Source organism: Dendrobates tinctorius, unplaced genomic scaffold (assembly GCF_039654945.1).
Source record: "Dendrobates tinctorius isolate UK_male_01 unplaced genomic scaffold, ASM3965494v1 ptg000022l, whole genome shotgun sequence".
NCBI classification, from domain to species: domain Eukaryota; kingdom Metazoa; phylum Chordata; class Amphibia; order Anura; family Dendrobatidae; genus Dendrobates; species Dendrobates tinctorius.
Window position 1 is genome coordinate 66,217,310 of NW_027361690.1, and position 20,812 is coordinate 66,238,121.

Consider the following 20,812-nt stretch of genomic DNA (forward strand, 5'->3'; position numbering starts at 1 on the left):
CAGCTTATCCATATTAGCCAAGGTGATTCATAAGCCTACCACATATGGTCAGCAAACAAACCCTGAATCAGTTGTCTTGCTTCTCGATAACCAGCCTCCACAGGTGCACTGGGCTCTCCAATACTGAATCCTGAGACTCTGGGGCAAATTTGCTAATGCAATCCCACTGACATTGAGATAAAGAATTTGTAATAGAAATCTCAGTTCCCTGAACATGTACCTCTACAATCCAAGCATTCAGTTCTAGGCAACGCTAGACAAATTCCCTGAGCAATTTTTTTTGTCACGGGGGGATGAAGCCGTTAAACTGTTAATAATAGCTACCACCCCCTTGTTATCACAATGAAACCTGATTTTACATTTATTAAATTCTTCCCAAGTAAAACACAGCTACCACAGCTACAGTAACTCTTTCCACTCATTGGCCATTCGCAAGCGCACCACTGCCCCCTACAGTAGGCCCCAAAACCTGCACCACCAGCAGCATCCGTATAGGTCTTGCGATCCACATTATCCTGCACCTCATCCTGAATCATAGACCGGCCATTGTAGTTTTCCAAAAAAGTACCCCAGGCTGCCAAGTCACCTCTGTTCTACTTTCTTAATTTATAAGTTGCCGTCTCCGTTTTTTCATTTTCTGTCTGAACTGACACCTATATCCCTCCTTGCCCCGACTCACTTCCTGCGCAAGCGCAATGCTTCCTATCCCTGCCAGGCTAACCAGATCCAATATACATGCCGCAGATGGGGATACCCTATTCCCCATTCCCGTTCCATGCTCCAAACACGACAACAGCTCCTTCATGTTACCTAATAAATCCTTAAACCCAGCAATGTTTGTATCACTGACTCCTCCATTTGGAGCCACCGAAAGGGGCCCCACGTGTCCTCCTTCCCCAAAACTGATAATCTAATGCTCTGCAAAGGACATACATAGAGTTATACTCACGAAACTGCAAAGATGATGTAAGCCTGCCAGCTGCAGATCTCACATCCAGCCATTCTCCAATAGCCACTCTCGGTCTTGATGGCTCATTCTCGCTTCTGTCTTTCACCAGTCCTTCACTCCTCACCTCTGTGGCGGTCAGGGGGTGTTTGTTATTCAAATGCAGACTTTTCGTTGTCCAGACCTTCGTATTGCTCCTTCTTCCTGCACCTGCTGCATGGGTGACGACCTCTACACATGGCCCGTTTTCTCATTTCCTGGGCTTCATCTCTTCTCACTTTCTGGTCATTGACACCAGCTGGCCCTGTACCAGTAACCCCAGTACCAAGACTCACCTCTTGAACTGTCTCTTTCCTTGCAGTCTGGATCCTGATCCAGCCATCCATCCACCTGCAATTCCATCTGTGTCCACTATATGTCGCCGTTCTCTCATTTTACAAGCAGGCCCTGCCACAGAAGCATCGCTGGTAGAGCCTGCCACTACAGCTCTGCAGGTAAATGCAAACTCCACAAGATGACAACAGAGTGGATGGAAGGCTGAAATACTACACAGAGCAGGCCAGCAGCACTGCAACGTGGCGACCACCAGGTGGCAGCAGAATAGTCAAACAAGCCAGGTCGATATCAGAGAGTAGTGCAGTACCAAGGGAAATACCAAAACACAGAGTCAGAGGAATGCCAAAAAAGGTCAGTACCGGTCAGGAGCAGAAATACCAGAAGCAAGAGACAGGAGCAGGTCAGGCCAAAGCAGAGTCGGGTACCGGGGAATCCAAACACACAAGTACACATAGAGATGGGACAGGCAGAGACGGAAAGCACATACACAAGCAAAGACAGCTAAGCGCAGCAGGGCAAATCAGGGGTTCTCCAGAGTCAGCTACACAAGCCCTAGGCAGGAAATATAACTGACGCTGCCTGCAGGAAGCAGCGCAGAGAAATAGCCAACCTGACACCAGAGCGAGACAGAGAAAAGTTAACCCCTGAATGACCAGACCAGGAAAAGGAGAGATAGGAAAAACCAACCTCTCAAAGGGGTGTCACCGGACCCCCATGTTTCTCAGGATAGTGCACATGAAAAGCCCGGACAAACCGATGTGCATGACTGAGCGCGTGAGCACGCTGGGACCCCAGGTCAATCCTCAGGACTGTAACCCCTCCAATGTACCAAGTACTGAAGCGACCCAATCGAGAATAAACAATCCGTTCCACTTCATAGTCACTCTGAACATCCACCAATACAGGAGACGGAGGAGATGGAGATTGAAACCCAGCAGAGGAAGGTACAAATTACTTAAGCAGGGACTTATGGAGCACATGGGGATACGAAGCCACGGAGGTTAGCTTAAGCGAAAGGCCACTGAATTGACAACCTCAATGATCTTGTAAGGACCAATAAACTTGGAACCCAGCTTAACGGAAGAAAGTTTCAGACATATGTTCTTGGTAGACAACCACATTTTATCTCCTACCAGAAATGTAGGTATTACAGTTCGTCGCTTATCAGCAAAATGTTTTTGTTTGCCCTGAGCCACCCCAATGTTCTTCTAGACCTCTCACCAAACCTACCCCAACCGTTGCACCGCTAAATCAGCCCCTGAACTCCTCAAATCCAGCCTGGAAAATTCAGCAAAATGGGGGTAAAAACCGTAGTTACAAAAAAAACGGAGAAGTGCCAGAGGACTGATTAACTCAATTATTAAATGCAAACTCAGCCACGGGTAATGAGGAATACCAATCGTCCTGCTGAGACATGGCAAGACACCGCAAAATCTGTTCCAGTGACTGATTGGCCCTATCCATCTGACCGTTGGTTCCGGGATGGTAGGCCAAGGAGAAGGTCAAGCTAATACCCAATCTTTTACAAAATTCCCTCCAAAATTTGGACACAAACTGCACCCGTCTATCAGACACCAAATTCAGAGGCATGCCATGCAACTGCACAGTGTGTTCAATAATCAACTTAGATAGTTTTTCTGCGTTAGGTAGTCCTGCCAAAGGTACAAAATGCACCTGTTTGCTAAATCTGTCAACCACTACCCAGACCACCAATTTTTCATTGGAAGGAGGGAGATCAGTGATGAAATCCATGGACAAATGAGTCCAAGGTCTATCTGGAATTGGCAATGGCACCAATTCCCCGGCCAGTTATGGGAACTTTTAGCACAGGCACACATATCACAAGCAGACACAAACACAGCGATGTCAGAAGACATGGAGGACCACCAAAACAGTCTAGCAATAGCTCTCTGGGTGACCGAGATTCCAAGGTCCCCACTGAGAGCAGAATAGAATCATAGAATCATAGAATCGTAGAGTTGGAAGGGACCTCCTGGGCCATCTGGTCCAACCCCCTGCTCAAAGCAGGATTCGCTAAATCATCCCAGTCAGATGTCTGTCCAGCCTCTGTTTGAAGACATCCATTGAAGGAGAACTCACCACTTCTCGTGGCAGCTTGTTCCACTCATTGATCACTCTAACTGTCAAAAAGTTTTTTCTAATATCTAATCTGTGTCTCCTCCCATTCAGTTTCATCCCATTGCTTCTAGTCTTTCCTTGTGCAAATGAGAATAAAGATGATCCTTCTACAATGTGACAGCCCTTGAGATATTTGTAGAAAGCTATTAAGTCTCCTCTCAGTCTTCTCTTTTGCAAACTAAACAATCCCAAATCCTGCAACCTTTCCTCATAAGACAGGGTTTGCAGACCGGTCACCATTCTGGTTGCTCTTTTCTGAACTTGCTCCAGTTTGTTGATGTCTTTTTTGAAATGTGGTGCCCAAAACTGGACACAATATTCCAGATGAGGTCTGACCAAAGAGGAGTAGAGGGAAATAATGACTTCACGTGATCTAGACTGTATGCTTCTGTTAATAAATCCTAGAATTGCATTTGCTTTTTTTGCTGCTGCATCACACTGTTGACTCATATTCAGTTTGTGATCTATTAGTATACCCAAGTCTTTTTCACATGTGCTGTTGCTTAGGCCTATTCCTCCCATTCTGTATATGCTTTTTTCATTTTTATTGCCCAGATGTAGTACTTTGCATTTTTCCCTGTTAAAAACCATTCTGTTAGTTGCTGCCCACTTCTCCAGTTTATTTATATCTTTTTGAATCCTCTCTCTCTCTTCTCTAGTATTAGCTATCCCTCCTAGCTTTGTGTCATCAGCAAATTTAATCAGTTTACCCTCAATTCCTTCATCTAAATCGTTGATAAAGATGTTGAACAATAAAGGGCCCAGGACAGAGCCTTGTGGTACCCCTCTTGAGACATTCTTCCAACTGGATGTGCTGCCATTTACGACCACTCTTTGGGTCCGATCACTAAGCCAGTTATGAATCCACCGAACAGTTGCCTTGTCCATTCCATACTTAGTCATTTTTTCAATAAGGATTGTATGAGATACTTTGTCAAATGCTTTGCTGAAGTCAAGATATACTATATCTACAGCATTTCCTTGATCCACCCAATCAGTGATTCCGTCATAGAAGGAAATTAAGTTAGTCTGACATGACTTATTAGTTACAAACCCATGCTGACTCTGTTTAATCACTTCATTCTTATCCAGGTACTGACATACATGTTGTTTAATAATTTGTTCAAAGATCTTTCCTGGTATAGAAGTCAGGCTCACCGGCCTATAGTTGCCTGGGTCCACCTTCTTCCCCTTTTTGAAGATAGGAACAACATTTGCTCTTCTCCAGTCTTCCGGGACTTCTCCTGTTCTCCAAGAATTTTCAAATATTATGGAGAGGGGTTCAAAAATTTCTTCTGCTATCTCCTTCAGTACTCTGGGGTGTAATTCATCTGGACCTGGAGACTTGAATTCATTTAGGTTAGCTAAGTGTTTCCTCACTATCTTTCTGTTTATAGATATCCTGGATTCTTCTATTCCCTTAATAGGACAGTGAAGAACAGTTGATGTCACATTTCCTTTCTGAGAGAAAACAGATGCAAAATAGGAATTTAAAAGTTCGGCCTTCTCAACATCCTGTCTTACCATTTCATCATTTTCATCCAGTAAAAATCCTATAGCATCTTTGACTTTTCTTTTACTTTTGACATATCCCCAAAATCCTTTATTATTGCTTTTGACATCTCTTGCAAGCCTCAATTCATTGTCAGCTTTAGATAATCTGATTTGTGACCTGCAGGTTCTGCAGACAGCATTATATTCTTCTTTAGATATGCCTCCCTCTTTCCATTTTATAAACATTTTTTTCTTCCATTTTAGCATGTGCTTAAGTTCTGTGTTCATCCATCCTGGCTTCCTTAAATGCTTCCTATTCTTCCCTCTTTTCGGAATTGTTAACAATTGTGTTTTGAGAATTTCATTTTTCAAGATTTCCCATCCTTCATGGACATTTTTGTCTTTAAGGATATCCAGCCATTGGATCCCTCCAATTCTCTTTCTGAATCCCTTAAAATCTGCTTTTCTGAAATCTAACCTTGACGTCTGAGTCTTCACAGGTCTTCCTCCTCTAGTTATCCAAAATTCTAAAATAGCATGGTCGCTACCTCCTAGGGTCCCAGCCACTTTTACCTCCTCAACCATTTCCTCCCTGTTTATAAGGATTAGATCCAAGGTAGCAGTTCCCCTTGTTTTCTCCCCTACCTTTTGGAAGATAAAGTTGTCAGCAAGAGAGGATAAGAATTTCCTTGACCTGTTAGTTTTGCCTGAGAGAGATTCCCAACAAATGTCTGGATAGTTGAAATCTCCCATGACAACTATGTCATATTTTTGGGAGAACTTGGCCATTTGATGCATAAAGAGTTCATCCATATCTTCAGCTTGCACAGGTGGCCTGTAGTAAATGCCTACAATGGTGTCCTTTCCATTGTTCTGTCCTTGTATTCTTACCCAGACAGTTTCCACAGAACTCCCAGTCTCTGAAGCTTCAATCTCTGTGCAGATATACGCGTTTCTAACATACAATGCGACACCTCCTCCTCGTTTATCAAGTCTGTTTCTTGCAAATAAGTTGTATCCTTCTAGTCTTGTATTCCAATCATGTGTATTGTCCCACCAAGTTTCAGTGATTCCAATGACATCATATTTCTTTTCCTGCGTTAGTAGTTCCAATTCTCCTTGTTTGTTGCCCATGCTTTGTGCATTAGTATAGAAACATTTTAGTTTGTGATTGGTTTCTCTTTCTCCAATATTTTTATTAATTAGATTCTTTCGTCTTTGTTCTTCCTTTCCACTTCTAATAGCTGAGTTCTCAATAGCATTTGTCAGGTGTATGGCTTTTTCTAGTCTTTTGCTTCCCTTCCCATGTTGTTCTAGTTTAAAGCTCTCCTTACAAGTGTAGCAAGACGACTTCCAAATACATGCTTTCCAGTCTTCGTAAGGTGCACCCCATCTCTAGCAAGTAGTCCATCGTATAAGTAGTTCACTCCGTGATCCAGAAATCCAAATCGTTGCTGACGGCACCATCGACGTAGCCAGTTGTTCACCTGCAGAATCTTATTCCACCTCCTTGTTCCATGGCCATCCACTGGGAGGATGGAAGAGAAGACCACCTGCGCTCCCAGTTCTTTCACTTTCTTGCCTAAGTCTTCAAAGTCTCTGCAGATGGTTTCCAGGTCGTTTCTTGCGGTGTCATTTGTCCCCACATGTAGTAGCAGGAATGGGTAGTCATCTGTAGATCTGAAGAGTCCTGATATCCTGTCAGACACATCTTTAATTTTTGCACCTGGAAGACAGCACATTTCTCTTGAAGTTATATCCGGTCTGCAGATAGCGGCCTCTGTTCCTCTCAACAGGGAATCCCCCATGACAACCACTCTCCGTTTCTTCTTCACAACATTTTTCTTTCTCCATCCAGGAGGACTCTGAAGGCGTACAAGGTTGCTGTTTGTGGGCAAAGTCTTATCCTGATGTATTTCTTCATTGGTTTCCTGCGTGAGAGCCTGGTACTGGTTCCTGAGCAGTATGGGTGCTGACTGCCTCCTGGTCCTCCTGCTTCTCTGGGTCACATGTCTCCATTCCTCTGTTTCTTCAGGTGCACTACGAATTTCTTCTCTTTCTGTAACATGAAGAGATAATTCTGCGCTGTCCAAGAACTCTTCACCTTCCTTAATGATCTTCAACGTAGCTAACCTGTCTTCGAGACTTTGCAACTTTTCCTCCAACAGGGACACAAGCTTGCATTTGTGGCATGTGAAGTTTGGCTTTTCCACTGGTAAATCTGTGAACATGTAGCAAGAAATGCAGCTCACCAAATGGCTCCTGGCCTCTTCCATATTGAGATTTCTTAAAAACGATGAAAGATGAGCCAAAATGTCCTCTTTTCAGCTGCAACAGCCAAAACCCAGTGATCGTTGAGCTCACGGAGACTCTTCACTTATCCCAGAAGGCACTGGGAATATGCAGATGATCTCCTCAAGACTCTTCCCCTGGTGGAATAGTGGAACTCCTGGAGCAACCTCAAACGATATTGAACAAAGAGCTTGTTATAAGGCAAAGATGAAGGAGCAAGGGACTGAGCCTCACGAATTTCCTGCTCCAATTCAGAGGACACCCCTGCAAAGACCACCCAACGCTGAAGAATGGAGGAAGGAGGTTCGGAAGGTGAGATCAGATCTAAGCTGCGAGATAAGGCATCTGCCTTGACATTCTTGGAACCAGGTTGAAAGGTGATGGAAAAATGAAAATGTGAAAAAAAGCAACCACCTCACTTGTCTATGAGTCAAACATTTGACATACTCAATGTAGGACAGGTTATTGTGGTCTATAATCACCATGATCTGATGAACAGCCCCTCCAAAAAGTGCCTCCATTCTTCAAAAACCAGTTTTATGGCTAATAATTCCTCATTCCCAACATCATAATTTCTTTCAGCAGGAGAAAATTTCTTGGAGAAAAAGGCACAAGGTCTTAAGTTAGTCAAAGTGATGGGTCCCTGAGACAGCACCGTCCCCACTCCCACCTCCAACGCAACCACCTCAACAATGAGTGGTTCAGATGGATCATGCTGGACCAATACTGATATGAAACATTTTTTCAATGTAGAAAAGGCTACCACTGCCGGGGCCGACTAGTTTTTATGATCAGGCCCCTTAAGAGTGAGAATAGTGAGAGGCTTGACCACCTGAAAAAAACCCCTTAATAAATTTGCGATAGTAATTGGCAAAATGCAAAAAACACTGAAGACCTTTAAGGTCTCTGGGTTGCGTCCAATCAACAATGGCCACCACCTTTCCAGGGTACATACGAAACCCCTTGGCAGACAGGATGAACCCCAGAAAGGACAGCTCTTGGAGAAAAAATGAGCTCTTCTCAGGTTTATTGAACAAAGAGTTCTCCCGCAACCTCTGGAGAACTGCACGTAGATGACCCAAGTGAGATTATTTGTCAGATGAAAATACAAAAATGTCATCTAAATAAACTACCATAAAGCTCCCAATGAAGTCAGAAAATACATTATTGATGAAATTCTGAAAAACCGCTAGCGCATTCATGAGACCAAAGGGCATGACCAAATTTTCAAACAAACCCTCAGAGGTGAGAAATGCCGGTTTCCACTCATCCCCCTCCTGAATACAGATAAGGTTATACGCTCCCCTGAGATCCAACTTGGAAAACCACGTAGCCCCAGAAAATTGGTTGTACGGATCAGGGATAAGCGGGAGGGGGTAGGTATTTCTCACCGTAATTTTATTTAGTTCCTGAAAATCGAGGCAAGGACGTAAACCACCATCCTTTTTTTCAACAAAAAAGAATCCAGCGGCCACCGGAGAGACAGAGGGACGGACTTGATCTTTGCGTAAACTTTCAGAGATATAATTTTATATAGCATTACGTTAAAGATTGTACAAACGGGCCTTGGACAATTTAGCACCCAGAATAAGATTAATAGCACAATCATAGGGGCGTTGGAGTAGCAATACCTCAGCCTCTTTTTCAGAAAAAACATCCTCAAAATCTTTCAGGTACTCCGGAATACCCTCCAGATTAACGGACGCCATAAGCACAGTCGAAAAACAACCATTTGAACAATTAAGACCCCATTTCACAATATCCCGAGATTCCCAGTCAATAACAGGATTATGCAATTGCAACCAGGGGACTCCCAACACCAGTCCCGCTGGAATATTATCCAGAGCATAACATGAAATTTCCTGATACAGGGACCCCACCTTGAGGCAAAACTCTTTAGAGACAAATTTAACAACATTTTTCGCCAGCGGTGTCTTATCAATGGTAGTGATATGGATTGGGGACTCAAGCCTAACTGTCCCTTTCTTACTCCTGGATACCAGACTTGAGCCAATGAAGTTCATGGCTGATCCACAGTCCACAAATGCTGTAGTGGGTGTGAAGCAATCCCTACAACAAAGTTCCACCTCTAACAACATTTTTTGAATTGAAATAAAAAAGTTACCTGAGAGTCTGGTTGACCTCCTCGACAATCACCCAGACTCGGCCACTTTTTAGTTGGTGGACAAGAGGAGCAGTCTTTTTTCCAATGTCCCGGACTTCCACAGTAAAAACATAACTTCCCTTCATGTCGTCACCTCCTCTCCTTTCCCCCCTGAGGCTAGTGTCCCCAACCTCCAAAGGTTCCGTATAGGGCATCACTTTGAATTTATCAAGATGTATAGGATCCTCGTGCTAGATTACTTCATTCTCCCACAATCTCTGATGCATACGAATGGCCTGAGTCATGGCCTCCTCCAAAGAGTTGGGAGGCAGATGGAGAGCCAGAGCATCCTTAAGATAATCTCACAGTCCTCTCCTGAACTGACCTCTTAACGCAGAGTCGTCCCAAGACACTTCAGTGGACCACCGTCTAAACTCCGAGCAATACCATTCGGCAGTGAGTTTACCCTGGGAGAGACCCATGATCATATCCTCTGTCACCATGACCTGGTCTGGTTCATCATAAATCAGTCCTAAAGCCTCAAAGAACTTATCTACAGACACACATTCAGGGGCAGTCATAGATAAAGAAAAAGCCCAAGTTTGAGAACCCTCCCCGAGTAATGAAATAATTATCCCCACCCGTTAACTCTCATCTCCTGAAGATCTGGGTCTAAGGGAAAAATGCAGCTTACAACTCTCTCTAAATGTACAGAACTTCTCTTTTTCCCTGGAGAAAATATCAGGGAGCCTGACCGTAGGTTCAGGAGAGTGTAAAGAGACCTCTATTTAGTCTGAGTGCTTACAGGCTAATAGTGTCACAGAAACCTGAACAGACCTAACCGTCAGAGTAAGTTACCTCTGGAGTTGATTATGGGAAGTAGCCAGAGTTCTATGTTCCACAGACAAGTCCTGCATCATTTGAGTCAAATTTGACATCTGATCCACAAGGCTACAAAGCGGATTTATGGCAAAAGGGAAAAAGTTAAAACAAGTCTTCGATTCAGTCATAATGTCACACTGGAGCTCTGCAGGTAAATACAAACTCCACAAGATGGCAGCAGAGTGGAGGGAAGGCTGAAATACTGCACAGAGCATACCAGCAGCACTGCAGTGAGGCTACCACTAGGTGACAGCAGATTAGTCAAACGAGCTGGGTCGATACCAGAGAGTAGTGCAGTACCAAGGGAAATACCAAAACACAGAGTCAGAGGAATGCCAAAAAGGTCAGTACCAGTCAAAAGCAGAAATACCAGAAGCAAGAGACAGGAGCAGGTCAGGCCAAAGCAGAGTCGGGCACTGAGGAATCCAAACACATAAGGACACACAGAGATGAGACAGGCAGGGACAGAAAGCACAGACACAAGCAAAGTGAGCTAAGCGCAGCAGGACAAACCAGGGGTTCTCCAGAGTCAGCTACACAAGCCGGTGTCCAAGGAGAAGCAGGCCATGCAGCCTGCTTGTACTTCAGCGTACTTCCTCCCACAACCCCTTGCTGGTTGCAGGATTCTTCCCAGACCACGGATGCAGTCTGGATGCTGTGTGCAATCACCCACTACCCCGAGGGGCTCCTGAGCAGACGCCTGGAGTGAGGGGTCACAACAGGGCTCAATCTTTCCGACGGCCTTGTCCAACTCAGCTGCTGATTGGCCCCTCAGGCTGAGGCTGGGGCTCTCCTCTTCACAGTAGTCTGGATAACTGCTCTTCCGGACAGACCTCACCTCGCTCACCTGCCTCAAATCTCAGCTGGCCCATAAAGGCATCCAGGATTGCCACTTTGTAGGTAAGCAGGTGAAGGAGTGTGTGTGGGGGTGGATGGACTATTCTTACTGATTTTCCCACAATAATGACCCCTTTTTCTCCACTTTTTCTTTTATACACCCTTTTTACTGCCCCCTCCCACCCCTTATTGATCCAAACCCATAGCCCCCATTCAAACTTTATTTTCCTTTCTTGGTCCTCTCATGGTCCAATCACCATCATATATGCCCCTCCAATATTCAAAGCATGTGAGTCGTTAGTGTAAAGAAGATAAAGCCAAGACTTTTTGCCAATCTAGGAAGTATACATAAATTTCTGCGAAGTTTTCTCATTAGTCAAGTTAAATTATATTTAAGATTGAAAAAGACAATAAAAAAAGTAATCTAAGTATTAGTTAAGAACAATTAATGAGGTGGATTTAAAGGTTTTCATGCAAGGAGCCCATAAATCATGTTGTAAGGACAATTAACAAATGTCCTTGTGCACGATGCAAACTGTAGAAACAAAGGAAAAAATAGAGCAAGCAACCAGGAACATCAATCATTCACAATTTTGTATGATGACTTCAAACTCAAAATCAAATAGCACTGACCTTTTATAGAGGGGCCTCTCTTAAGTCCCTCCCGATTCCAGCTAAAAACATCTTAAATCCACTTTTCAGCATATACATATACTGCTTGAGAAAGGTCCACAACTCCCAGGACCGAAACGTCGCTGTATGGGCAACTAGCCAGATGGGCCAATTAATAACACTTTGACTGGATTTCTTTGGGTGTGTTGCTTTCATCTTGAGGACTATTTTTGAGGTCTGGTATATGCCTGTAAGGCTTGCACCCGCTATGTCAGTTCATTTTTTGTGCTGCTTTTTCCCTTTTTTCACACATATATATATATATATATATATACATACATATATACATACTATTCTCTGTTCAGAGTGAAAAAAAAATTATAAAATTTATTAACTTTTACTAAGATACTATTTAAAATAGACCCATAAGGGGGTAAAAAAAAATGCAAGTGTGCAAAAATAAGTACAGAGTGCCAAAAGAGTCAAGAGGGACAAAGGGCAGGGAAACAATTTAGCCTCACACTGCAGTATAAGGAACCGTGACTACGGGAGTAAAAGCTAACTATATAAATGCAGCACATAGAACTCCCGCCTGCACTTTTTTTTTAGTCCCAAAACAATATCAGTATGGACGGAATAAAAGTTGTCGGTGTCCCTCATAAAACACACCTCATATGTAGAGGAACATGTAAAAAATGGGGGAGTATGCAAAAAGAAAAGCACTATGGCACACCCCCTAGTGCTCCCCTATTTTTTACATGTTCCTCTACATATGAGGTGTGTTTTATGAGGGACACCGACAACTTTTATTTGGTCTGTTTTGATATTGTTCTGGAACTGAAAAAAAGTGCAGGCTGGAAATCTATCTGTTGCATCTATATGGTTAGCTCTTACTCCCATAGTCACTGTTACATATTCTGCAGTGTGAGACTATATTGTCTCCCTGCCCTTTGTCCCTCTTGACTCTTTTGGTACTCTGTACATACTTTTGCACACTTGCACTTTTTAGGGTCTATTTTAGATAGTATGTTAATAAATTAAATTTTACAGGGCTTTTTCATGGTGAACCTTTTTGATACCCTACCTTGAACTATACTCTTAGTCAATATATATGGATCTCCAGGTTTATCTCATACTGTGGGTTCATCTGTTTCCTGGTTGCAAACAAGTGGATTTGAGATGAGTTCACTTGTAATTGAGATGGATAAAGTAGTGGTCCTCTCATAAAAAGTGAGTATCATTTGAATCTGATTAACGTGGTTTCATAAAAAATAGTGAGGGATTGGTGTCCCTGGTTGAGCGCTTTCTTTTCTCTTTTGTTTCTACATGTTGGTCTGAACAGTCCCTTGGTTTATAATGATTCACCATGTGTGGATTGTAGCTGAAGGACCAGGACTCTTTGCTGAGCCTTTGGTGCATGAAAATTATGAATGATAGTTATCTGCAAATCACAAAGTGTAAGTAAAGCGATGGAATATACTATATATATTCCTACAACTTTGCTATTTGCCCGATATAGTAGTCAGAATGGCAAAAATACCTAGTGTATGATCCCCAAAATTTAAAATGGGCTCTCCATAGTAATCAGACAAGTTAAAAAAATACTAACTTTGTCATCAACGCATCACAATGTCAAATTTGCAGCAATCCCTCTGATCTGTATTTAGAAACTAAATGGACACAGAAAGTGTATTGTGTAGGAGTCTTGTGCATTGTTAATTGATGCCTTATTTACCTACAGATAGACAAGTGATTAATGAACTAATAATTTTCTTCTGAAACCCCAGCAAAATCAATTTTGCCCATAGAATTGTCCTTTTTAACATCTTGATTTTTATAATAGCATTTTATATTGATGGGTCTTGTAACTGTTATTTTAATTAGCATTGTAATTAGTATTAATATTTCATAGCTTTGTCTCATCTCAGATACATACATTTGTTTATTAGTATTCACTGTCCTAGAGTAAATGTACTGAATAAAGCAAGAAAAGTGATGACTGGATTATAGGAGATGATATAACTATTTGTGTCCTGGGAAGATGAAGGATGAATGAGACTCAATGTTTGTACACTAATCCACTAAGTGCTAATTAAGTAATATTGCTTTTCATCAGCAGCCTTGGCACAGACATTTCTTAACTGTTAGATCTTGGATGGAGAGTTGTTTTTGTAAAACGGCGTATTTGCTGGAAACTTGCGCGATTGTTTTGGCATTAAACCACAGATCTGTGATTCAAACTGTCAGCAACTGCTGTAAAATGAAACTGTATTATTTCTAAATTGGCCATTATGGGCTGCGGTGTGTTCATTCTATAGAATATTGTCAGTTTACTTACACCATTACTGCAGTGAGAAGCTACAGTATATAAATTGCTTTCAAGGGCCGTAGTGCTTGTTGCCTCTGCTCTATTGCTTTTTCAGGGCGATTTCATGCAGATGGCATATGAACAAGGAATACTATTTTTGAGTGCAGTAATGCTCAGTTGCTGACTCTCAGGTGTATTCTGTTTGGTTAGGTATTAGTGATGAGCGAGTGTGCTCGTTACTCGAGTTTTCCGAGCATGCTCGGGTGTTCTTGGGCGTGCTCGTAAATGAGTCTGAGTCCCCGCAGATGCATGATTTGCCATTGCTAGACAGCCTGAATACATGTGGGGATTCCCTAACAAACAGGCAATCGCTTCATGTATTCAGGCTGTCTAGCAGCCGCAAATCATGCAGCTGTGGGGACTCAGACATAATTTACGAGCACGCCCATGATACTGGAACACCCGAGCATGCTCAGAAAACTCGAGTAACGAGCACACTCGCACATCATTATTAGATACTCACTATCTTGCAATTTCAGAGGTGTATGTATTTATACAGGATAATCTACATAAGCTATGATCTTGCATATATGGTCATTGTCATGGTTTTACCTCTACAAAGAGGGGCCAGAAGGCGCAGCATTTAATTTCCCGCTCTTCTGCTCTGATTATGAGCACTTCTTCATATTAAAGGAGGTTTCTGTTAGCAGTGCAGGGGTTACACTGTTCTGCTTAGGTGAGCTCAGCTGTCCAGTATTGGCTACTTCTGTCTCCTATATATACTCACCTCTGGCAATCTGGATTGCCAGTGTTAATCTTGTACTGCCTCGAGTGAAGGTGTCAGTTGTTGGTAGAAGTGTTTGGAGTGATCTGTGACTGTTGCTTGGTGTTTTGGCTGTGTGTAAATTCTTATAATCTCCAATTTGGTTCACCTACCTTTTCTCCCGGGTGTTCCGCTCTGTTGTCTGTGAGTGCATATTTGTATGTTTAGTATTTCATTTATCCGTACGTCCTCCCTTGTTAGTCTGGTGTGTATATATACATGCACTATTACTCTATGGGTGGGGGAGAGGGACAGCTACAGGGCTGATTCAGGAGTTCAGCAAGATATGTGGCTCCGGCATCTTCACTATTAGAAGTAATCCAGGGAGCAGGCATAGCTGGGCATCCCTAGCGTTAGGAACAAGAAAGGAAACCCTGGCCCCCAGTATCCTGAAAGTTGTGACAGTCATATTCATAGTCTATATGCCTCTCACTGGACAACTGGATGTTTTCTTTTTGCTGAGTGTAAATTAAGTATGGGAAAACAAGAACCACAAGTATGATAGTTCTTGTGAAGTACCACAAATGCGGTAGTTCTTGTGAGTTGTACTGTCTGTTTCCTAGCCTTCATCCTAGCCCTAAGCAAATGTCAGGTATATATGTATGACAGAGTCAAGCACCAAATTGTAGGCCCATTTTATATCTTCGGTTGACCAATAATGCTCTATGGCAGAGATTGACAGCAGCATTTAACAGGTTAGCAGTTGCGAGCGGAGCTTCACTCTACGCACAATTGTTAGAGGCAGGTCCTGGCTGTAATACTCAGCCATCGCATGCTGGTTTGGGACGGGTCCGCTGCTTGAGCCCGCTCCATACACCAGCTTCTGACTTATATATGGAGAAAGACTGATTAAACATGAAAGAATATGATGCCCATATAATTATATATTGTCCTCTCTCATATTTTTACCTTGCCTAATTTTAGCCAGTAAAGGCTCTATGCTGAAGTAGCAGTTTGCCAATTTGAAAGTTACGCACTTATGATATTTCTGTTGTGTGTTGCTCATTTAAAGTAAATGAGAACAGCCTACCTATGCAAATTCTATGAAGGTATTCTACTAGAGAGACGCAAATCAATTCAAAATGAATGCAATTCCTTTAGGATTTCCCCAAATTATTAGTTTCATTTGAATCCAAATTTTAGGCAAGTCGCTCACGAAACCAGAAAAATGGAAGCCAGCCAGCTGTCATTTTTGCTGAATTCTAAAGGGCCAGGAAGTATTTAAAAAATTATACCCACCTCACCCCAGCCCTCTCCTGTGCAATTGTACTGCCCCTCTTTACTCTCCAGCTACTTCCCAGTATCAAGATGTCACGCTTTTACTCCATCCAAGGAGAACATAGAGTGACACTCTCCTCCTGACTCTCCCTCCTTGATCCGGAAGCTGCAATAGAGTCTTCTTATGTCCATCACTGTTGACTTTTCTGGCATAAATCCACACTGGTTCTCCCGACTTGAAGATGTTATCAATCTTTCCATTTTAAAAGTCAATCTACCCAAACTTGTCTCATGACGTCCAATAGATAGATTTGTTACACCTGTCATGGTTTCCATAATAGCAGAAGAAATTACTATATTGCAACGAGATCCTTAGTATGTGAAGCTGAGCAGTACTGAACAGTAGAGACAAGAGAGTCTTAGCTTCACATAAAATATTATCCATCTAATTTTTTTGAGGCAACACCACTAGGAAACAAAACATAAAGTTAAAATATAAGTAGCTATTTTAGTTGTACACTAGACTGAAAAAAATATTCTATACATCCCATCCTTTAATATTATAGTCAGGGGTTGTCCTGTCATGTTAAGCTGTTCAGTAAATGAAAAAAATTATCAAAGACATTGAAAATACTCTAGTTAAATACCGAAAGGATGCCATGTTGTTCGCTATGCCAATATGGCCGCTATGAGTTGTACTGTAATAGGAAGAAGCATTGTAATTATATACCACTTAGAGTAGATCTACTATATATGAAATGTGAATTAAAAGGCACATTTAACCACTTCATTGCCATTCCACTGGTGTATACGATGTTGGCATTTCAGGAATGTTGGAGGTGTTGACGCTAAGCTACAGAATGGCTTCTTTCTTAGCTGTTAGACTCTCAGACTCTCAGCATCTTTGAGCTCAACAGGTGTACAGAGCAGAATAGGAGATTATATAGCTGAGAGTGTTATGGAGTACAATGCCATTGAAGTGCTGCAGCACGGAGCAACTGTCTTCAAAGACTGGAGGCATTAGCATTGTGATTTCAAAGATCCATGCTAAAGGAAATCTGAATTCAAATAGCGCTCTGTTTGCCTTGATGTGAGGAGAGAACAGCTCATTTGATTAATAACTGAGTAGGCGAGCCTGGTTTAATTCTTGTGTCACCTCCTTGTGACTTTGGACGAGTCATTATGTCTGCGAGCTTTAGGTATTGAAAATTACATCATAAGATTCATGACACAGAAGTGCAGAGGGCTTGAAAAAAAACATTTTCCTGATGTCAAGAATAGTCTTACTGTCTATTACAAAGATTTCACTGATTCCTAGTTCATGACTTTGGCCAAAAAGATGTTAAGTTATGTTTGTAGAACTTTATATGAGAATATTTATTTGATTGAGGTGATGGTACAAGCAGTATCCATTTATGAATAAGCAACCTATTATTAAGTTATGTATGAACTAAGCCTTAAGTATTTATTAATAACAGCAAGTGATGGATTCTGAAATGAAATGGGTTTGTGATGGACAGGACCTTCAGAGCCCATTATTGCGCCATCAACTGGACCCATTGGACACTTAAGGACCTTCTTATTGGGTATCTATTAGACAGAAACTATTTGGTGGACTATATTCTTACACAATCATAGAGATATCATCAGGATCGGCTGACAGTATTATTTATGGGGCCTCCAGACTCTACCCCAACAGATAATGTTGAGAGATGTAATGTTGGGAGATAATGTTGGCTTGTTGGATTTCTAATGCCCGATACTTTTCTTCTTCGAAAGATAAATTTGTTTTTGACAGTAGCTTGCACAGAAAATACAAGAGCACTTTGCCGAGCCAAGCGTCAACTGCATGATTGTTCAGTAGATACTTCCAATAGGTGGCACTAGAGTTCTAGTCCTCTTCCTTTCTGAAGAGACAATTTGTATATTTCCCAGTGGAGCACTGCAAAGCTTAAAAGTCTCCTTACCATAACAAGTCAGTCTCCGCTTGGAGAAATGTTACCCTTTGGATCCCTGTTAAGTAGATAGCGATTTAATGTGTCTGGCAGCCTTTAGATTACAGATTGTACAGATTTTGGAAGACTCTTTTAAAACATAGGTCTTTGCAGAATCCTGGTGTTTAGTATTTTTTTCTATTTTTTTTACTAATTGCAGCCATATAATTGATGTCGCATCTGTGGATGATTAGAATCGGTATTTAAAAGACCAAAGCCCATCTTTCTTGCATGCTGTTTTAGGCCTGATTCAGACTTCTATTTTTCACATATGTGTTCTCTCTGTGTTTTTTACTGATAGAACACATACCTTTCTCTAGTCCATGGTGCTATTCACACTTCGTGTTATTTTGCAGACTGTGTCCGGAAAAAAAAATCACAGAAACATCCGTTTTTTTAAGTCTATGGGTCTGTGAAAATCATGGGCAGCGTATATTGTCATTCATGTGCAATCCATATGTTGTCCATTATTACCATTGTGATGCACTGGGAATGCTTTTGTAACTTATGTATTTGAGTGCTGTACGATATAAGCTGACCCCGGCAATGGAGATGGAGAAATTACTTTCTCCGACTCTACCGCAGCTGTGCTCCGATCCTCTGTGTGTGAGAGGCTCGGAGCACAGTCGCATGACACTCGGCTCCCGCTCACAGCAGAGCAGGAGCCGAGGGTCATTGGCATATCGCATCCGATGTTCTTGGATCGGTTGCCATACACTAGTGTAACCCTGGCCTTACAGGTATTCTGTCATCATGGTAACGCTATTCAGTCTATTGGCACAGGTTACAGAACACAAGGAACTTAGCATATTATTATACAGATTATAGGGAAAAGATAATTCCATGAAATCTCTGAATGTCCTCAGCTTAGCAGTTAAAGGATCAGTCCTAGTCTGTAACAATGCTATAGGTAAATTTATTACGTTGCATTTGCTTACAGAGTTATACAAAGGCACAAACAATCAAGTTATGTTTAGTTATATCAGTGACTGTAGAAAAAAAAATTAGAGGAACAAGAATGCTCCAACTAGTAGTATTGCTGATATATAATAATGTGATTGAGGTCGAGTCCGTCATACACATGGAAACCCATGAAAAAAATTGGAATTTTTTTTGGCACCGTCTCATGTAAAAGAAGTCGTCTTCCATTCACCAATTTAAATCCACTTTTTTATTGGTCAAGATAAAACCAAAAATAAAAACAGTGCTAACGTGTTTTCGATCCTGTGCCAGGACCTTTCTCAGGTTTTGGAGGCCTGATGAAGATCCTGGTACGTAACCGAAAAACTGACAGCACTGCCAAACACTCCATTTTTCTCGCTAGTTTCCACAAGTTTTGTTATATGACAAATTGTACGTTTATGTTATTTTGAAATATTTAAAAAACAGCCTTCTTTTTGTAGATGTAATTTGGCACCAGTTGAAGAATATGCAAGAGATGTTGGTATGAAGACGCATTTGGTAACTATGAACCCATCCGTGGTGCAGCGTGCATTTGAGGACCTAGTGAATGACACTTGGAAGGATAAATTTTTGCAACGTCTGAAAAGCTTGAATGAAAGCATTCTGTGGATTCCAGCATTCATGGCTAAAGGCGGAGAAGAGCGAGTTGAATGGGTTAATGACCTTATTATAAAGCACCACATCAATGTACATACAGCTTACCCGTCTCTACGACTCCTTCATGCTGTCAGAGGGTACGTTTTCTCCAAACATTCAAAGCTATGTAGACCATGTAATAATGCAAATATGTCCTTTTGTAATTTTTTCAAAGGCTTAAAACAAGAGACAAGTCTCAAAAGATGGCTAGCTTTGAAAAAAAACAAGCCATGATTTTGCAATAGTTTAGCAAGACATGTTTATGCTATATGTGTCTCTATGGCCTGACAATTATGCTCTATCAGTGACAATTTGCATAACCCAGTGGTTACAATGTTGAAAGTTTCTCTGGCATGTCACCATATTGACTTGATTTTGTATTGCAGAAATTGGAGTTCTTAATGAAGTTTGAGGAAAAGTAGAGGTGGACACATTTGTGTTCGAGCTCCAGAGTGCAAGCCCATTTTTGAGATGGTACTTTACTCTGTCTCGAGCTGCGGTCAGACGGCCATAGAGTCTCTCATGCAAGATAATCGGGCCAATTATGCTAATGACACTCAGCTCAAACTCTGTTAGTGTTCAAGCCGAGTGTCATCACAGTGTGATCCAATTCTATTGCATGAGAGAATTGTATTACAGGTGAGGAACAGATGGAGAACTTAATTTCTCCATCTTCTCCATTGTCTGAGTCAGCTAATGGCGGTCTCAACTCAGATGATATCAGACTGTAGTCCGATGTTTTCCAGTGACCGATAGTCTTCTGTGGGTGTGTGTGATCCGAATTCTGGAGCCACTCGCAACATGCTACAATTTTTTTTCTCATGTCGAATCGGCACTACCCCATAGCATAGCATTGAGCCAAGTGTTATCCGACGAAACATCAGATAGCATTAGGCTATGTTATACACTCGTGTAAGATAGTCCTAATAGAGAGGTTTGCTCGTGAACACGGAAGATCAACTCGCTAAAATTTCCAAAAAACATTCAGAATATTGTAAAATATAATAATAAAGCATATTATCTTACCGGTCCTTGCCGCTCCTCTTCTAATGCTGCCTCTGTCAGACTCTATACTTCCTCTTCCAGCATGGGCATTGCCTGTTGTCGTAACAAATGCGTCATCTGTGGCCCATGATTGTCTGCAGCAGCTGGATGTCCATACATCTGGAAATGGAAGTACAGAGACGGGCAGCATTAGAAGAGCAGCATCTTAAACCAGTGAGGTGAG

General features: G+C 42.0%; 1 protein-coding gene across 5 annotated transcripts in view; it reads left to right on the forward strand.

The window, feature by feature from the left end:
• Window positions 1–20,812, forward strand: part of ST8SIA2 (ST8 alpha-N-acetyl-neuraminide alpha-2,8-sialyltransferase 2) — a 665,484-nt gene that overhangs the window by 422,407 nt on the left and 222,265 nt on the right. For all 5 annotated transcript variants that reach the window (XM_073568744.1, XM_073568743.1, XM_073568746.1 and 2 more), the window contains one exon: window positions 19,389–19,682. In XM_073568744.1, the coding sequence (XP_073424845.1) occupies window positions 19,389–19,682 (294 nt within the window). The remainder of the gene's footprint in view (window positions 1–19,388; window positions 19,683–20,812) is intronic.